The sequence below is a fragment of the Hyla sarda genome, chromosome 8 (assembly GCF_029499605.1).
Source record: "Hyla sarda isolate aHylSar1 chromosome 8, aHylSar1.hap1, whole genome shotgun sequence".
NCBI classification, from domain to species: domain Eukaryota; kingdom Metazoa; phylum Chordata; class Amphibia; order Anura; family Hylidae; genus Hyla; species Hyla sarda.
In genome coordinates this window covers 111026329-111027245 of record NC_079196.1, presented here as the reverse complement: position 1 = coordinate 111027245, position 917 = coordinate 111026329, and the positions used below count along the sequence as shown (strand labels likewise).

General features: G+C 35.3%; 1 protein-coding gene across 1 annotated transcript in view; it reads right to left on the bottom strand.

Annotated features, from left to right (window-relative positions):
* Nucleotides 1-642, bottom strand: part of LOC130284517 (gamma-crystallin 1-like) — a 3725-nt gene extending 3083 nt beyond the window's left edge. The window contains exons 1-2 of the mRNA XM_056534936.1: nt 634-642; nt 153-395 (exon numbers count right to left, since the gene is read on the bottom strand). Of these exons, the coding sequence (XP_056390911.1) occupies nt 153-395; nt 634-642 (252 nt within the window). The remainder of the gene's footprint in view (nt 1-152; nt 396-633) is intronic.
* Nucleotides 643-917: the final 275 nt, after the last annotated feature.

Sequence of the window (917 nt, the reverse complement as noted above, 5' to 3'; positions counted from 1 at the left end):
TGTTATATAACCATGACTAGCTCTGTATTCATGACAATAAAGTCGGATTACTGTTCTATGTTATTATAGCCAGAAACAAATCTTCTGACTAGACAACAATGTGATTTACATTTCTATATACTGCATTTTTGTTTGCCTAGATGATAACCTACCTGAGGAATGATACGACAAGAACAGATTGAGTCATTGAACCCCATCCAGTGCTTAAAATCAGGATATTCTCCTTTTCTTAAGAAGTACTGGTGCCCCTGGTTGTTGGCACGTTCATACACCATCCAGTTTCCATTTTCCACTTTGATAGAGTTGCAGCGGCTGAAATGGGAATGAAGATCTGTGTTGTCAGCGCTGCACTCATAGGAGCGACCTTGGAAGTTTTTGTCTTCATAAAAAATGATCTGTAAAAACAACACAAAAAGCGTAAAATTAGCAGTAACAGAATGTTATCTAAAATGTAATTTTTTCATTCATAATATGTTGATAATAAAACTTGTCTACGGATGAAACATATGAAACATTTATACCTTGCTAAATTCACAGGTATCTTTTGTGTTTTCAATACAGAGCAGGATGATCATAACAAATATGTGAACATTTATTTTCAATACATAAAATATTTTAGGTGTTACAGCTAACCTTTCCCATTGTGGCTGTAGTATGGACTCCCGATCTCTGAAATGAAACAGTCTAGCTCCTTTTTATTTACATCAGCTAGTGCTGCTACTGTCTAACAAAAGACATTCGAGCTCTTTTTTTCAAAAAGGGTGAGCATGGCTTTTTGTTCTCTGTATACAGTAGTGCTGTGTAATGGTCATTCATTTAATAATGCTGCGCTGCTTAGAATACTATGGTGTGCAGCAATTTATTCTTTTGTTTATATTTTCCACTGATAGGCACATATGGGACATGTGTCTATGTCA